Here is a 14,438-nt window from a genome sequence, read left to right on the forward strand (position 1 = left end):
CATTTTGATATTTAAAACTCTTTGAGCTCATATTACTTACAGTTTCAATAGTAATTTTGCCAGCATGCAAAACAACCACTAGAATTAACATCAAAATAGTAATTATCTCCATATTCCTCCAACCTCAAGAGTCCTTGTGCTTATATTAAACTATGGTTCAGGATTTGCAGAAAAGAATAATTTATTAATATGAGATATATGAGTGGTTTTCTGATTCTTCTGAGGTGTTTTGGATGATTTTTGACATTTTTGGACTTCCTAAGATTATTAGCAATCAAGTCTATCAGCTTAATATCTTAAAAAATAATAAGAAGTTCAATATGTTTTTCACTAGTGTCTAATTTGTAGCTCTACATGGCATTAAAACAGCTGTTCTCAACTAGGGGACCGGGGAGCCCCAAGGGTCCTTGAGGGAGTTCCAGGGGGTCCCCAGAAAAATGGGGAATAGTTTATTTTCAATATTTAATTCACTATAGAAATGATTAATAGTTTATTTTCACTATTTAAGTCACTATAGAAGTTGGGAATAGTTTATGTTCACCATTTTATTCACATTAGAAGTGGGGAATAGTTTATTTTCACTATTTAAGTCACTATAGAAGAGGGGAATAGTTTATATTTACCATTTTATTCACTACAGAAGAGGGGAATAGTTTATGTTCACCATTTTATTCACATTAGAAGAGGGGAATAGTTTATATTTACCATTTTATTCACTATAGAAGAGGGGAATAGTTTATATTTATCATTTTATTCACTATAGAAGAGGGGAATAGTTTATATTTATCATTTTATTCACTATAGAAGAGGGGAATAGTTTATATTTACCATTTTATTCACTATAGAAGTTCGGCAAAAGTTTATTTTCACCATTTTATTCACTATAGAAGTGGGGAATCATTTATTTTCACTATTTAAGTTACTATAGAAGAGGGGAAAAGTTCATTTTCACCATTTTATTCACTATAGATTTCCAATGAATGTCTCAGCCATGTACCTATTTGTGTTGGTAGTCTAAAACTGCCTAGCTGGAACTCTGATCAATATATTTTCCTGTCTGTTCTCTCAATTTTTAGGGAGTGAAGTGAAATAATCAAAACTATTCTGTGTTTGTTGTGCATGTATGTGTGTGTGTGTGTGTGGTGGGGGTGGCGGAGAGAGAGAGAGAGGGAGAGAGAGAGAGAGAGAGAGAGAGAGAGAGAGAGAGAGAGAGAGAGAGAGAGAGAGAGAGAGAGAGAGAGAGAGAGAGAGAGAGAGAGAGAGAGAGAGGAGGCGGAGTAATACCACCAGACGCTGGGACAGATCGGGAAAGCCAAAGTTTTTCAAAAGTTTCAGGAGGTTAACGGAGAATCACAGCAGCCGTGGCCGAGCTGCGGAGGATAATAATCCGGGATTGGGACCTAACGCTCCGCTTCCCGGCTGACTTTATTTTTATGTGAACTTTATAAAGGATGTATTTCTACTAAAAGAGCAACTTTGAAACGCTGGAAACTTTTCCACCGAAATGGAAGGGAATATTCCATGGATTATTTTTTTGTCACTTTTATTGTTTATGCACATTTGTGAAGGTGAGTCGAATTAATTGATTAATTAATTAATAATGGTATATAGCTGTGCATCCGGAGGCAGACGGGACATGTCTGGACAATGGGTCCTAATCAAATTGGGGCTTTTCCTACCGGTGACCACTGACATGCTTATGTGCAAGACGGATTTAGTACTTTCTATATGTATTTATTTAGTAGTTTATTAGTAGTTTGAGTTACAGATAGTCTGCAAAGTTTCAACAAAGCCACTTGAAAGACTTAATTGAACCGCAACCGATACAGAAGATGCATCATGCCAAATTATCATACACACAAAATAGTTTTTTATGAATAAATCTCACACTTCTGTATGGGGAAAATAAATTTAGTTTCCAAATGACATGTGATCTTGCTGCAGTGTTTGGTTATCTTCTGTTGGAGAAGTGTGATGCTGCTATATGAGCTGCTGCTGCTGCTCTTAACTAAACCCTGGTTTAGTGAAGAAGTCTCTCCTGTAACATCAGCAGCACTTTAAACGTTTGGCTGAGGAGCAGTGGGCTCATGCAATGATGCTCAACATGTTTCCAAAAAATGTATTTATTGAATGTGCAGAGTGAAGATTAGTTTAAGTTAAATCAGGAGGTGATGAGCAGAAGTCTCCCCCTCCTCCTCCCTTTCTGAACAAAGACCTTTTAAACAACTGAATGTGTTTTCCCTCAGAGCTGTTGAGCAATCACTGTCACATTTGATGAATTAACGTCTCTAAGACAAACCTGTTTCCAGGGGAAAACAATCTCATTATATCAGCATGTATCAAGGAAACAAAAGTTTATCTGATTTTTGGCAAAGTAAACAACAAACATGCGGGTGTGTCTCTGCAAGATGCTACAAGTGGCAAAGGCCTGCTATAAGGTCATGTCATTACAGCAATTTGAGTATATCTCCATGATACTTTAATTTATAAAGATCTTCTTTATGTATATTATTCCAGTGAGACATGAGATTTATTTCTAATAGGATTACATGTTAAAGTGGATGACATAAAGTCATTTGTGTGTGGTTCTCTAACAAATTTCTCCAATTTCCACAGGGTTCCGTTGCGTGGATAAAAACAGACCTTGTGAAAATGGAGGGACATGCATAGAATCATCCTCTCGGTGCATGTAAGTGGAACATATGTCACTTTTCTCCTGCCTCAATACTTCATAAACTCAGCCTTTAAAAGGTATCCAAGTGTCATTGTGTTTAAATTGACAGGCTGTTTATTTGTCAGCTGGTTCGTCAAAGGTTCAGGAGGAAATATTGATCTCCAGTCTAACACTTAGTCTTAAACAATGAAGTGAATATGCTTTCCTTGTGTTCTGTTGGCTGTTCATTTACAACATTCACATAAAAGTGGAGAAAGATAGGAGGTATTGATGAGGCCGCCCTGCACAGATGATGAGCACCGTCAAGCCTCAACATGTTTGGCTGCCACACTCATCTGTTGCACCTGTTAAAGAGCTTTGTCAGAGATACATCGCAGCATTACGACGCACACAGCAAGCCAAGTTTTCCTTTCTCACTGATTTTTCATTGTGTAATATGTGAATTCATTTCAAACATTTCCTTGTTGAATTGTCTTTGTTTCCTGCCTGCTTTGGGCATTTTTGCGCCCTCATCTTTTGACAGTGATAAGGCTTTTGTTTTTTTTAAATTGCTGATGGGGGGGGGGTTGTGTGGGAACCTCTTACAATAGTCAAGTTAAATAGCCTACAGTGTCTTGACCTGGGGGTCATTTGTCCTTTTTAAAGAACCCTTTAGCTTAGGAAACATGCCTGAGTGTTTCAGATGGAGGAGATACAGTCATTGATAGAACAAAACCTCCTTGGTTGCCAGCTGCTTCCCTCCAAAACAGTCCATTTATTATTTTATTGGAGTGGACTTTACAATACTGCAGGGGTCAAAGTTGAGCCAATGCCAGGAATGCACTTTGCAAACAATAAGGCATTTTCACATTTCTTAAACATTAAATTAACTTAGTTCTATAAAGTGATTGTTCTGCCAGTAGTCGCCACCACACGCTAGACAATGTGTAACTTGTCTGCATGTGGAACAAGTAACTACCACCCACATTTTTTTCAATCATTAGCTGGAGCCAAGATGGGTGTCATTAAGTGAGTCAATGTATAATTGTATGCAGCCAGATCTTCTTTCAGCAAATCATTTATTTTCAACGCCACACAGAAATAGCACTTCCTTACACTTTTCATTCATCCTTTGTGCTCTTTTAGTCCTTTGTGCTGTGTACATGTATATGTACATATGTTAGGGGTGTGGGAGTTAGGCATGTGTAATCACTACGCTGGTTCAGTGCCAAGAAAAAGAAGTACTTTAAGTGCAAAGGGAAAGGGTTTGTAATGGAAGGGGACATCAAATGTCATAGCACAGGGTAGAAAGAGTCCCCTAGCAGGGCAGAGCAGTGGAGCGGAGCGTGGACACATGAGAGTTGGGTCAGACCAGTCCTAGACAGAGGTGAGCGGTGGAGCCACCCCACCCCTTCCCCTGGGAGCCCACAGAAACAGGAGATCCTAAACAGCAGAAAAGATCCTTTCTTCTACCAGATACCTGGCTGTAACCTGGCACCATCAGAACAGGGCGGAGAGAGAGGGAGAGAAGAAAGGCCGTGGCGAAGTGAAGCCAGTATAGGAGTAGAAAGACAGAAACAAAATGCAGATACAGATACATGTTTTGGCATTTGAAAGGAATTTGGAGAACCGGTAGAAAACAATCGTGCTTAAAATCACCGCTGTTCTACAGAGCCACACACATTGTTCTGTGTAGAGAAGGTTCACCTGTTTCCTGCTTGTTGTTCAGCCACTTGGTTATTTAATTTTTCTTACGGCGAAATAGCTTCTCAAGTGACAGTAATAGTGGTAGCTACCATTGTTACTGTCCCAGATACCAATGTATCTTCTCTCTTGTTGGCAAACACAACTATGATACCACACTATAGCGCCACCAACATGCAAGGAAAGTTCTCCATCTTGCTAGTTTCTTTATGTGTCTCTGAGTGTGCTCATCAGGTGGCTTAGTATAGGTTTCTGATAGGGGATTACAGCAGTAAACTGCTCAAGTGAACACACTGATACCTATTTCACCTCTCTCAGTTACCCAGTAAAAATCAGTTAACGCTTCCAGCTTGGCTCCATGGCCCCGCTCCCAACTTTGGCAATAACTGCCATCAGAGATTGGCTGCAACTTGTCAGTCATAACTTTCCTTTCTTTCTGATTGCAAAGCTGTTTGAACATGATGAAGAATGAGTGGTTGCATTCATTATAACTAAAGTGATCAAATTAAATAAAAAAGTTACACAAAATCACCTGCAGATGCATGTGCCAACTTGAAACTCCAGTGTGCAAACACTGCAGTGACTAAGAAGTGCAACTACAGTTGTAAACCAGGGTTTAGTGTGGATAAGGAAATCCAGTATTTACCCATGACCAGCAATCTGATATGAGTCAACTTGTTTTGAGCTCAGAATTCATGTCACACATGGGTTTGTGTGAGAAATGGTATAATTAAGGCAGGTAGAATGAGTTTGAGGAAGATGACAAGGAAGCACTTCATGACTGTGATGCACCTGCACTTAAACATGAGTCTGCAAACATGTTTGTATTGACAGGTGCACTGGTAGGAGGGTGGCTTTTAACAAACCAGGATGTAAAAGTTGCATAGAATAAAACACAAGGCACTTCAACCCCAAAATATCAACCTAATGGGAAAAAACTGTTTATATACTGCGGCTTAATTGTTGGATGTTGGTCCAATCCCCAAAGCCACTGAATATCTTTCCCTCTTCAACCAGTTGGCTTTGTTTGAGGGCTGCAGATAAGCACAACATGGTGCGATTTGTTTGTCTGCTCCAGAGATAAACTGGCTCTGAAACACCAGCTCTGCAATCCAGCTTTAAGTACTAACTAGCACTACTCAACATGCAAACCTCTCTTGTAATGTGAGGTTTTATCTACATTTCCTGACACACTTTTCTCCTTGACAGTGAATATTTTTGATCTTTCTATGCTCTTACTGTGGCCCAGAGTTTTGAACTTGACAGTGAAGGGTTGATGGTGTCACAGAGAGTGCGTCCTTCTAGGTGAGCAGTCAGGAAGTCCAGTTGAAGAGCCTTTGGCCCCCCAGCTCCTCCCTGCGAGCAGAATGCGCTGCCTTGAGAGGGCCATGGCGGCGTGGCCGGAGGAGAGATAATTAGGCAGATTGAGAGGGTGTCATTCAGAGAGGATCCAGCTGGAGGGATCGGACTGGGGGTGGGGAATGGGTAGAGGGAGACTGGGTAGGAGGGAGGGAGTGGGGGGCGGGGGGGCTGCGTAGAGGACAGCTGGTGGATGTTGTGATGGTAATCCAGTGAAGTCAGATCTTGACAAAGGGGAAGCATAGGGCCAGGTGCTGCCATTGAGCAGTCAGCCGCCCCCATACTGTGAGAGACAAGCTCGTGGAGGAATGAAGCCGGTAGCTTGCGGTCCCTCTCGCACATGTTGCCTCTCTCACAGTGCAGCGGCGACCAAGTCCACTCTCTCTCTCTCTCTCTCTCTCTCTCTCTCTCTCTCTCTCTCTCTGTCTCTCTCTCTCTGCGTGGCGTCGGCTCATCCTCTGCCTCTCCGTCTCTCAGCACAGTGGCAGATCGCAGATTACGACCAACTCTTTCCTCTCAGATCCTGAATGGAAATAAATGTGTGGCTTCTCCGCTGCGTGAGGCCAGTGGGTGGATACACTGGTCCCCTTTATGTTATTAATGCTTGGCCCTCGCCCTCAGTAGCAGGGTTAGCATATAAATTGTGTGTCGTTATGACCCGGCAACTCCCAGCCTCTTAACATGATGAAGGAGGACATCTTTGACTTTGATAGGGAGCAGACTGTCCAGCCAGTGTGGAGTGTTGTGTCTCTAGTAAAACTTTTAGGGCTGTCCTCAACCAAAGAAACTCTTAGTCGACTTACACTCATACGATTTTGTCGACTAATCGATTTGTTGATTTAATTGACAGATCTGTAGAACTGAGTTTCTCCACAAAGAATCACGCGAAACCACCACTTTAAATCTTATGTTTACCAGACATGTGTTCATAATATTCTTAGAAATAAGTCATTCAGCATGAAAAAAAGGTTAAAAAACGAATAATCTACTAAAGAAATCTTAGTCGACTCCGACCAAAACCAGTGGTTTGCATCTGCCTACTTTATTCCTCTTGTGGAAAATAGCAAGAACTGTATGTGAAGAGAAGGGACACATTATTTCTCCTTTTTTCAACAAGGACAAATTCAATTTTCTCTGGGGAGGTAACAACCTTTCCAAATGTGAAATGTGGCGTCTACAAGTTAATTTACTCAAAAAATGCATTTTTGAAGGACACAATTCACTAAGAGGTTGAAATATACACACATGCCAAGGCACATATTTACTGACGGACCGTAGCAAAGAGACAGCTTATATTGTTGGCTTAGTTCAGAGCACCTCAGGGCTAGTGTTTTCTTTGGCATCTTTATGGTGGATTAGAGAGGAATGCTTAGTAAGATTCCTCCTGTCCCTCTGGTGCTTTCAGGTTATTGTCCATACCTCCCATCCATTCACCCTGGCAGCCCCTTCAGGAATGCCTTTAACAATACTGTCAGCCCAGCCTCATTGAAAATGGGATGTTTGGAATGACTTGTTTGATTTGCAATTACTTACTTTGCAATTTCGTGAGGCAACATATAGCCCATATCACTCACGCTGGCCTGACAGGCAGATGGAGCCATTTGTCATGTCATTATCCAGGAAAACTGACGCATTACAGACCCCGTAGTTTGAAACTACAGTTGTCATATCTATTAGGAGCTGATCTGACCCAGAGGTTACGCCATCATAGGGTGGAAGGTTTGTTGTCCCTTTTTCTCTCTGGGTCATGGCTGGAGACTGGGAGCTGTGGTTCCCAGGCCCCCGTCACAGGAAGTGGTGCCTTCTGACCTGCCTGCTACGCACATCCTGTCTTATCAGAGAAGCTTAAGCAGCTTACTCAGTGCACCCAGGTCTCCTCAACTTTCTCATCTTTTGCCTCACTTTATTTCATCCTCCCCTCATAATGCTAAACTTGTTTTATTACTTGGAACGTCTGTGGCAATGAAAAAATAGTTTCCTCACTCGCACGTCACACATATCCAGAAAACCAACCCTGTGTGCTAATTAATGTCAGTCTTGCCGTTATTGTGAGTCGGCACAGGAACATCCAGTTGGGATTTGTGTATTATTATTCTTTTTTGGAGTCTATGTATGTCTGAATCTCATGCTTATGTAGGGATAAGCCTGCCTCTGAAGTCTCATCCCCCTGGTTGTTTGTTCTTATCCGGGAGAAGACGACTTCTGAAGAGGCATGCAGGCAGGACTGATTGGAATAACTGAGGTCCGCCAGCAAAATCTCCTTAGTCTCTCCCTCCCTTTTTAGAAGAGGAAGGGATGGGTCCATCATTAAATGATTCAGGAAAAGAAGTCACTTTTCCACTAAGCACATTTTCCACAGAAATCTTGATTTCAGTGTTTACCTTTTGCTGATTTATCAGAGCTTTTGGGACTAGAAGAAGAGTGTGGGCCAGACATACCAAATTAAAGATGTTATAAAACTACAACAAATTATAATGTAGCAAGTTTGTTTTATTTCCATCTGGCACAGTTTTTAACTAGTACTTCTTCGGGTAACAGCAGTTGAGATAATAGACATCCTCTGGCTGTTTTGCTTATCATTAAGAACCTTTGCCAGTGCTCAGGACTATAAGCATGTGAGAGTCTGTGCTGTTCAATCTGTGCAACAGTTTCTGTCAACACTGTTAAACTAGAGTGTGGTTTATCAGTTGTAGTTCGATTTAATCCACTTTAACTGGGCAGCAAATGTTTGCTGTGAAATGAATGGCAACACAGGCCATTAGAAGGTCCAAGATATCTTTTGTCACAGCATGTTTTTTCTGTTAAGTGAGACAAAACATTGGACAATGCATTGCAGTTGATCTTTCTTGTTGGGGATGGGGGTCTTTTAAAATCCAGTTTCAAAGTGGAATCTGGTTCAGTTTAGGTGGTTGGGTGGGGTTTTTGTGGTCGAGTTCAGTGGAGAATGCTTTGAAAGACCTCGACCCTGGGATTCATGCAATGTGGTTATGGGCAAACGCGTTGCTATTTGAAAAATGTCAGGGAGTATTCTTCCAAAAATCTGTTGACACTTGAGACAAATTTGTTCGGATAGTACATGGACAAAAAGTGTAAAAACTGCGAGCTCTTGTCGGGCCCTTTTTCGTAGCTGCATTACAGAGCAACGAGTACATTTTGTATTCTCTTGTTGCAGAAGATCTGTCTGCCAAGACATTTCCGTGGCATTCTGGATTTATATTCTTATACGTGTAAATCTGAGGGACTATTGGAGGTGAGAAGGACGCACTGACAGCCTTCCTAGCCTTCTAGTCTGATTCATTACTGCTTTTCCTCAAGAGAAAGTTAAATGTCCTTATATTCACATGTTTAATATTCATGCTCTGGGGGGGTGCTCTGGAAACCTCCTTCTGGAGATCTCAATACCTCCATTGTGTGTCTAAGCACAATTGTTGAAACAAACTTTGCACTTTAAACTGTGAAACACGCATCCTTTTAGACATGATCATACTTAATTACCAGACTGAATTGGTCCCGCACGGCGCTCAGTGCTACCTGCATATGAAGGGGATCAGTCCTCTGAAGTGCTCCAACTGTCCTTACGAAACCCTGTCTCTCCCAACACCCCCTTTTTCTCACCCCGGCTCCCTCTCACCGTGGGTTACTGTTGCCAGGCTACAGCCCAGGCCTGTTGGTCCGTGTAAGCCCAGGCCTGAAAGACTAGCTGTTTGGGTCACTGCTCCCCCCCCCAACACTTTCATACAAAGGAGTTCTGACTACTTTAGCTCTTTTATTTGGGCCACAAAACACTCCCCAACCCCCAATCTGGCTCTTTGCTGAGAAAGGGAGAGCCAAGCTGGGGAGAGCAGAGCAGAAGAGGCTGCTGGAAGGAGGGGGGGGGGGGGATGTGGATGGGCTCCTGTTGGCAGTGTGGTGTCAGTATGGACTCGCATAAAGGAGCCGAGCTGGTTCCTGCTTGCTTGTAGAAAGGAGGGGGTGAGGGAAGGAGGTCTGTGTTGAGAGAAAGAGACACTGTTGTAAGAATTTTCCCAAAGACCTCTAATATTTCTCAGGCTCAAAAGTAAACTCTGATTAGCTCTTCTCATGCAATATAGAAGTTGAAATCTCGCCCCCAAGTCAAAAGATGGTAGTTCTGTTGTTGTTGCTTCTTCCTCTCCATTAGTTTTAGGAAGTGCCCTCTGAGATAGGAAGATTCCTTTATACTTGTTGCTTTGTGGAGCATGACTGTGTGTATGAACCGTGTCAGAGATTACAGCCTCTTTGTTCACAGGTGAGCCGCCATCTGACCTCTGGCAGAGTAGCTGCTATTGTATAGGAGAGGATGAGCTCAGGTTACCCATCTTCAGTGACCCAGAAAGCAGGAAAACTGGCATTGTGTTACACAAGTATAGGTGACACTTGCATAAATCAAACAGTTTTAGTCATCCTCTGACATATTTCAAATTACAGAAATGTTTTGTAAGGTCATTTGCACATTAAACTCTTCTTCGTCTTCATCAAATGTTTAACATCTCTTTCTTCCTTCTTTTATTACTTTCTCTGTGGATCTTCTCTTTTATGGGTTCACAGTACTACTCTTCCTCAGAGGCTGAGGCTGGTTGTAAGTTTTCCTTTCTTTGTGTTTGGGCGTGTAGTGATTGTTGCATGTGTTTGCTTTGTTGCAGTGGTGCCTTCGTGTAATCTTTAAAGTCTGTCAAGAGGAACTGTTAATGCATGTGTTTGTGAACCCCATCGCTTGAGTGTTGTGAAATGGCCAATGTGTGTTTGTAACTGCGTATTTCCCATGAGTAAAACAGTGCAGTTGTTATGGCTTATTGTCTGGCAGGAGATGCCAGACACCCAGAGGTGCACTGACAGATGTGGACAGATGCATGGTGCCGGGGCTGCAGCTGCTAAAAATCCTCAAATGCGTGTTGACAGGGGGGAGATTACCCATTCTGGCCATCCCTCAGCTGGCTGCACTCAAAGACCTCCTTCCTCAGAGGTCAGAAGTCGACACTCACTGAATATGACTCGGGCCCGTTGCACAACAGCAGCCTGCACCTGCCGTCCACATCCGCCACACATAAGGCCCGGCCCGCCCAGGCGAAGGCACAGATCCTGCCCTGCTGTTCCCAGAGGCTTGTAAAGAGCCACAAGGTTGTAAAGAGCCTGATAAGGAGACTCTCAGGTGCACCGGGACAAAGTTGCATGTCTCTCACAGTCTCTGCACTGATAGCACTCTGATTTGTGTGTTATGGGAGTAGCATGTTGGCAATGAGTCAGGTCTAGACAAAAGAATGTGTGTTTTGGCTCCTCAGTCCGGTGTGCATTGGTAAGGGAGGACAAATAATTTCTCAGGCATCGTCATTCTTACGCTCCCACATGTACTCTAAGACACACAAATAAACACCAATGCCCTTCATTCTCATAGCTGAACACACTTTATTCCAAATACCTAATATTTGAGTCTCTGTGGTGCAACGTCAACATGCACTTGGACACACAATACTTCCTTGAATGAGTTGTAAGTTGTTCTCTGACCACAGAGAGTCACGATGGTCTTCGGAAAACAACAGCCTGTTATGGCTGTAGCTCTTTGGCTTTCATTAGCAGTCAAATATCCACAGTACAGAGTAGCTCCAGAAGAATTTGACTGTCAGTCTGTGTAGTATTTTTCAGCTCTGTAAGCAACTTTCTTCCGCAGCCTCTTTCAAAGCCTCCTTTGTGCCACATTTGTGTTTCATTTTTAAGTGACACCCTAGATTCCAGACATAGTTAATTTGCCTCTAAATAAACCCAGCCAAGCCATGACAAATAGCCATGGGGACCAAAAGTGGGGGGTTGGGGAGGGGTGTTTGGTTGGGTGTCAGGCTTGCTTGTTCGTCTGCGAGGTTGCTAGGGGCAACGGGGATCACGCATTCGGAGAGAGTGCAGTGTTTTCATAGCGAGGGACGAGGGATTACAGGAAATATGACATGACATTCTTGCCGCACCAGACCACTCTCTCCTCCTCTTCGTCGCCCTCGCCACCAATTCCACCTTCTAAAGACATTCTCTTCTGCAGAGCAGCCCCAACCCGCTCCCTGCAGCCTGAGTGACATTATCATCACAATTAGACGGGGGACCTCTGACATTTGACCTCTCAGCGCGTGAGAGGAGGGGGTTGTTGAGGGGGAAAGCCAAGCTGGCGTTCAGGGGGGCTTTAGGAGATGGAAGAAGAGCTGTAATAACTGTCTGAATAACATTCGGTGCTGCTTCGCTTTAACTCCCACACCAAGTTTTAGCGCCTTAGTGCTGACCTTCGTCATGGGAAAAATCTTCATTCCCTACGGCATTTATAGTTGCTACGCTCAGATGTTTGATTAAATTTCATAGACCAACAAACTATTACTTTGGAGACATTTTTTCTGCACTGTTTCTGTGTATATGCACGTTATTGTTCCTGGCTCCTTCATGCTTAGCCCTGTGGCTCCTCCAATTCGCTGTTGTCTTTGTAAAGGTGGGAAAAAAAGCCAAAGTCTCCAGTTTTATTGAATCAGAGCAGAACAGCCAGAAAGAAAGCAGGCAATTCAGTGAAAATCTAGATCCGGATCGGTTCATCCTTCGTAGCCTTTCCTGGAGTAGCTTCAGTCTCCTAGCCAGGGGCAAGAGCCACAGAATTGTTTTAGTCTTTGTTATAGTTTATTAAGGGGGGAGGTCACATCAAAACAGTAAAGATAAACAGTGTAGTGGTGATGCTCCTGTAAAAGAGAATAGATGAAAACCCATTGTTGATCCTGCCCAGGGGTTCCTCTCCAATGAAAGAGAAGACAGAGAGCCCAAGGGCGGGCCAAAACCCAGCCGTCACTGCCCTGTCATCAGCATCAAACAGCCTGTTTGAAGAGGGGGCTTGTCCCCAGCCAGGGGCTCCACTGTGGGTGTAGAGTTACCAGCTCATACTGGATTCCTTAGTAAGTCCAAGCCTTGTCTAAACTCCCATAGGACCTCTGGAGAGAGCTGGAGGAAGCCATGTTTATATGTTTATCTCAACTTCTTAGCGGTGCAGGTTTAGGTCAGGCTCACACAATGTCTACACAGCTCGCGAAGCGAAAGCAACGCTTTAGCAGAGCAGCTTCAGTCCTCCACCTGTGTCTACACAGGATGCGTTCAGGCACAGTATTTAGTGTCGGTCACCTGTGTTTTGGCAGCAGTAGTAGCAGTAGCTTAGCACGTAAAACGCAAGAAAATAAGCAGAAAATAGATTTGGGAGTGTAAAAATGTGGCCTGTGTAAGCAGCTGTATTGATTAAAATCAGTGAGCAACTCAAAAGTGAAGCCAATGCTGAAGTGCCTTAAATTTGCATTCTTTCTAACAGCCAGCAGGGGGCGACTCCTCTGGTTGCAAATGAGCCTACTTCTCACTTGATTTATTACCTCAGTTAATGTCTTAAACATGAGTTTATGGTCTCAATCTCTAGTTTCAAGTCTTATTCAATACAGCATGATATTCATTTAGTAAATAATGGTCCCATTTAGAGTAAAATAAACCATAAAGCAGGGGATGCTTTAGGGCGGGGCTAACTTGTGATTGACAGATCGCTACCATGGCATTGTCCGGTCTGGGAGTTGTCTGTGTTTTGGTCTTACAACTTTAACTCTTTCACAGTGTGTTTTCAGTTCATGAAAGTTAATTGTAACATTTTGGTCGCCTGAAAATGTCTTATTCAGCGTTCGTTTGTACTTAGCTCCACCCTCTCGTGTCACGTCTGATTGCAAAAAAACAAGATGGCGAAGGCTTCCAAATGGCAGTCCACAAAACAATGGGTGACATCACGGTGACTACGTCTAATAGAAGCCTGTCTGTTCCGGATGACTGAAAAACGTGTCTGAAACACCTTGTGTGTAGACGAGGTGTTAATGTTTCATCAGGATAACACTCTGTTCTATCAGAATGCTTATGTGTTGTTTCATTCAAATACCACAGCTGCTTCTCCTACTCGGTTCATGTGTGCTGTGTGTAGCCATCGTCTTCCTCGGCAGTATTTGTTGGCAATCATTACTTTTCCAGACTGCTGTTTCTGGGTGTGTCGTTTTTTCATATATAAGAAACAGAAACAAGAGCTGAGGTGCGGAAAAACTGGAACAGTGGAAGAATGTTAGCCGACATGGAGAAACTGGGGCGTTCCAGCTGGAAACAACAGAGAATGGGCCTTATGTGTTAAGCCCATAAGACACAGAGAGATGGCCTCACTCCATCTTCATATTTTAATTTCTTTGAGTGTATGTGTGTATGTATTGCATGATAAGTACTTATGGGGTAAGCTATGCTATTACAAATTCGTTCCAGGGCCCAGAAGCATTACTCAAGCCAATGTATGAGTCAGGCAGCAGGCCTTGCCAAGGTGTCATTAGGAGCCTGATTGCCAAACCCAGAAAATGGTGGGAATTGGGCTACACTGGAGTTTGAGTGTCTGTTTTAAATACCGTAGCTTGTCATTTTGTGACCGTCTTAACCTCCAGGCCAAAGACGTCCTAATGTGTGTGAATTTGTTTGTCCAGATGTCGTCCGGGATTCATCGGTCCTCTCTGTCAGCACCTGGATCCCTGTCATCGATCGCCATGTCTGAACGGAGCCGCTTGTAAGAGCCAGGTGGTTAATGGTATCCCACAATACACCTGTGTGTGCCAGAGAGGGTTCAGAGGTACATATATCAGTATTTGTCTTCATTAGAATGATCAGATCTGAGAAGGGAGATTAAAAGTTC

At 43.1% G+C, this 14,438-nt stretch overlaps 1 protein-coding gene across 1 annotated transcript in view; it reads left to right on the plus strand.

Annotated features, from left to right (window-relative positions):
- Positions 1-1,427: 1,427 nt before the first annotated feature.
- The window catches only part of notch3 (notch receptor 3), a 32,323-nt gene continuing 19,312 nt past the window's right edge, over positions 1,428-14,438 (plus strand). The window contains exons 1-3 of the mRNA XM_037791932.1: positions 1,428-1,568; positions 2,617-2,689; positions 14,233-14,375. Of these exons, the coding sequence (XP_037647860.1) occupies positions 1,505-1,568; positions 2,617-2,689; positions 14,233-14,375 (280 nt within the window). The 5' untranslated portion in view covers positions 1,428-1,504. The remainder of the gene's footprint in view (positions 1,569-2,616; positions 2,690-14,232; positions 14,376-14,438) is intronic.

Source organism: Sebastes umbrosus, chromosome 14, assembly GCF_015220745.1.
Source record: "Sebastes umbrosus isolate fSebUmb1 chromosome 14, fSebUmb1.pri, whole genome shotgun sequence".
NCBI classification, from domain to species: Eukaryota; Metazoa; Chordata; class Actinopteri; order Perciformes; family Sebastidae; genus Sebastes; species Sebastes umbrosus.